Source organism: Echinops telfairi, unplaced genomic scaffold, assembly GCF_000313985.2.
Source record: "Echinops telfairi isolate 266 unplaced genomic scaffold, ASM31398v2 ScPeMD7_2291;HRSCAF=2852, whole genome shotgun sequence".
Classification (NCBI taxonomy): Eukaryota; Metazoa; Chordata; class Mammalia; order Afrosoricida; family Tenrecidae; genus Echinops; species Echinops telfairi.
In genome coordinates, this window is record NW_022106189.1 from 24,911,618 (window position 1) to 24,916,155 (window position 4,538).

General features: G+C 40.9%; 1 protein-coding gene across 2 annotated transcripts in view; it reads right to left on the bottom strand.

Moving 5' to 3' along the window:
* The window catches only part of CDH8 (cadherin 8), a 472,175-nt gene that overhangs the window by 237,567 nt on the left and 230,070 nt on the right, over window positions 1–4,538 (bottom strand). For both annotated transcript variants that reach the window (XM_045293654.1, XM_004704627.2), the window contains exon 4: window positions 1,127–1,246. In XM_045293654.1, coding sequence (XP_045149589.1) covers window positions 1,127–1,246 — 120 coding nt within the window. The remainder of the gene's footprint in view (window positions 1–1,126; window positions 1,247–4,538) is intronic.

Genomic DNA, 4,538 nt, shown 5'->3' on the forward strand with positions numbered 1-4,538 from the left:
TTAAAAGATTCTGACAAAGTAGCTTTACCGTTTGAATATATTGTTAGACTAAAACCATCTTTGTTTACCAAAACTACATTGCTTATGAAGCATTTTCCAGTTGGTTTGTTTTAATAGCTTACTTCATGGTCTCTAAAGTTTTACTACCAGACTGCAGGGTACTGGTCAGGTTAACTTTCATCAATGATAATGTCTTTGTAATAGCACTAATTGGTAAAAACTGATATTCTGTTTTTTAAATATGTAATGTAATAGCAAATGTCATAATACCAATCAAATGCTCATGACATGTCATGTGCTGCATGTTTGATATGCTTTGCTTCATCGGATCCTCATTGTAACCCTATAGCATAGGTATCATTTTACAGAAGTGGAAATTGAAGCTTATAAAGATGAACAAGAGTGGCTTGCCAAGTATCAAACAGTCAGTAAGTAACAGTGAGTCTAAACCCACTAGATCTGTCTGATATTAATATAACTGATAAACAGTTGCATTCTAGGATGAAAAAACCCCACAATACTACTATCTGTTCAAGCAGTGTTTCTCAAAGAGGGAACTATTGCCCCCATCTAAGTGAGCTACAAAAGCATATACCTGCACTTTATCATAGGAGCCCTGATGGCTCAGTGGATTAAGCATTGGGCTGCTAATTTCACAGTCAGCAGTTCAAAACCACCAGTCATTTAATGGGAGAATGAAAAGGCTTTTTACTTACATAATGAGTTACATTCTTAAAAACCAACAGGGCCAGTTCTCCCCTGTGCTGAAGGAATCAACTGGATGGGAATTGAGTTGACATTTTATTCTGACTGTAATACAACATTTTTCATTGACAATAGGTGCCGAGTAACTATTTTTTTTCCCCCCCACCCAGAAAAGAGGATAATAAATAAGTTTGGAAACCCATGTAGCAAAACAAACCACCTTTGATGAAAAGGCTAAAATGGGTTTTACTCATATTAAAAAGATCTCTGTGCTTACCAGGTACTTCACACTGCTGAAGTCTAGCACATTTGTACAAGCAGTAAAGTATTGGGCCCTAACTCTTCACAATCCAAATCCCAAGAAAATTGTTTCCCTGAAGCAAAGACATGGTAAATAGAATTCAAAATTTAGGCCACAAACCTGTTTCAGGCTCAATGGAAAAATAAGGCTGTCCTTCTAAGATACTATAAACCAACTTCGCACTGTTTCCATAAACTGGGTCATCGGCATCGGTAGCTGTTACATTAGTGACAGACGTACCTAATTAAAAAAAAGAGAGAGAGAAGGTAATAATTAACACACTATTCTTTGCCAAGAGCTAAAATTTGCCAAACACATTATACATAAGTCCATGCATGAGAATAAGGAGGTAAAGAAATCTCTTTCAAAATATGTGCTTGTAACTTCAATGAAATCCACGTCTTATACTTGGAAGGAAGCTGCTTGTCTGTATAGTACTATGTAAAAAGAGCCCTTTAAGTCTGTGTATTATTTAATTTCCCTTTGTAGTTTTCACTCTGAAGATATCTATTAGATTCATATGGGCTTCAAAGGTATTCAGAAGAAATGTATCAAAGAGATATGAAAAATAAGGCTAATAACATAATGTAATATGTAGCATTTAAGTTTTGCCATAGTATAGCTGAATGTACTTGGGAAATTTGCCTGCTAAAGAAAGTGGTACAGAAATATTAAAAGAATATTTTGTCCCATCTTGGTTAGCTCATGGGAATTTAAAATTATTTTGGAACCTCCAATTAAATACCAAAGTTAGACAACAAATCGTTATGGATGAATATAATCAAAATCTTTTCTTTTTTTAAAGAACCAAGTTCTATTATTCATTCACTTCTTTCAGAAATTGGGCCCATAGGAGAGTCCCTAACGGGAGGTGAATGTAAGAAGAGACAGTCTGCCCTCAAGAAGCAGGTACTTGGAGGTGAGGAGGGAATGCAGGGAACAGAAGGAGGTACGCAGAAAGGCAGCGCATGAAATGGCACTGACTGTGGACCGGCCCCTCAGTACAACACAAGCAGGAAGCTCAGTACAGCTTTCGAAAAGATTGCATTTGACTAAAATCATTAAAGAGAGGTGGAGTTTCGGTAGGGGAAGAAGAGCGGGGGCGACATTGTAGGGAAAACGAGAAGCAGCAGTGGAGTCCAAGTGGACTGAAAGGCCATAAGCAGATCCTAAGATGCTTTGACACTGAAGAGACATTGGCCATGGCTGGGGAACAAGAACAATGGTTTTTGAGGACAGGGACAATGTCTCCTTCATCTTGTGCATAATAGTAACTGCACACTTATTTGCTACTTGAATTTATGTGCTCATGAAGGAATTAGCTCATGCATTTGTAAGGAATGGCAGGTAGCTGCCACAGACCTGCTTCATGGGAATCAGCTTCTAAATGGAAAATTGCATGAAGACTTTTGACTGGGAGCCTGGTCTTCCATCCCTAGCTGAGAAGTAGAAAGGACAAGAGGGGGAAGACAGAGCTTGGAGATGCACTGCAGTCTCAATAAAGCGTTCCTGGACTTCTTTGGGAGATCTGGGGCAGGGTTGGCTATCAAAGAGTGGAGCAGCTATACCTTACACCCCAGCACACATCTGTCATTGGCTGTAGAATTTTAGCTAGTTCTGTATTCTTAGGAAGGAGCCCTGGTGGCACCAAAGGGTAAGCATTAGACTTCTAACCACAAGGTCAGTAGTTCAAACCTGCCAGTCTCTTAGCAGAAGAAAAATGATGTCTGCTCCTGCCACCGAGTCAATTCCAACTCATACTGAACCTATCCAGGTTCGTTGAGTCTGTACATCTTTATGGGAGCAGAGAACTTCTCTCTGCCATGGAGTGGCTGGTGGATTTGAACCACCAACCTTGTGGTTAGGCTCTTTTTAAGCAGTGGTTGATGTTGTAATTTATAATTGGGTTTAGTTTTGCATAATGATGTCAATAGTAGTATATTTCCTTAAGTCTAGAGGAAAACACTAGACAATACTAAATCATTTTCTGTATAAGATCCTTCCTTTAGAAACATGTCTAATGGAAACATTTACACACATACACAGTTCACATTCTTCCATCTTATTTGCCTCCTTGAAACTTCCTTGGTGACATAAGATTGGCAGATAGGATACTAAGTATCCTATCTCAAAAGAGCAGATAGGATACTTAGTAGGCAATATGTGTAGGTTCGTGGGATCAGAACCAACCAGAAAGAGGAGTGTGGATAATAACTGCACACGTGGGAGAGAGCAGCCACTTCTACTAAACTGCAGGTGGAGAAATTATTAAATGGGTGCACATTCTGCTGTGCATATTCTGCTGTGCATATTCTCAACAAGAACAATAAATAAAATGTTTCCCATTTTTCAGGGCTTGAAATCAAGACAACTTTTGGTCCAGGAAGCACACAGCCAAGCACAGGGCGGTAAGTTGCTCAGTATTATTTAAATGGATGGCCATCCAACGAACCCCACATTTCCCACATCCAGTAGAAATCCCCCAAAGTTGCCAAGATGAACTACGGAGCTGGGGATTGTATTAGGACTAAGAAAGCCTTTGCCCACATCCTTATCCAGGACACTTCTGCCAACTGCCCGCTTTCCCAGGCACTCCACATCCTTCAACTTTCGACGTCTGGAAATGAAAGGCAGCACTACTTCCCGTCAAGGATGACATTTCTCCTAATAGTGATTCAGGCTGTTGATGTACCTGGACACGGGAATAGATGTGTGTGGACGTCTCGTGGATGCATTTATCAAGCGATTACCCATAGGGGGTGGGAAATGGATGCTTTGAGGTTAATCTTGCAGCAGAAAAGATTTCTCGTCAAGCTGTGGTCTAGGCTTCTCCATGGAAAGGCATGCAGAACGCAGGCCACGGAGGCAAATTGAGAAGTGAAAACCTTGCAGGATAATGTTTCTTCAAAGCCGCAAGTGTTGGTGTGTGATAAATAGGACCCGGCGTAATACCCAGGGAATATAACAACCAGTACTCTCTGTTTGTGTTTTCATTTGGAACTGTTTTTGTCCCTTTGTCGCGGATACAAGAGACTCATTTAGCTAGTGACTATAAATTTGACACGGTGCCATTTCTCCAAGAAAGCCCCTATTATGATCCAAACTTGATGCTGATTCTAATTATAATATTATAGCGGTTGTATTTTCAGCTGCTGTCAACAAAAATGATCCCTGTCACCACCATTCAGCCTGCTAGGAGCAAGTCCAGTATGAACAGGTCAACTCCAAGGTGATTTCTGCTCGGAACAAACCCTTGTTCTGCCTTTAATTTGCTGGTTAAGTGAAATGCGTCAATTTGCTTCTGGGCTGTTTGTCAACACAAGGCTCCCAGCTTCCTCTGCCCTCCTCCCACACCTGACGGCCTCCTCGCATTAGCAGGCCTTCACCCCCACTGCCACCCCTCACCACAGCACACGCACGCACCACCAGTAACCATCAACATTGGACACTGCCAGGTTAGAAGTTCCAGTTTGCTGACAAACTCAGATAAAAGCTTTCGGGAAAATAAGATGTTGGGGTTTGGGTAGCGCAG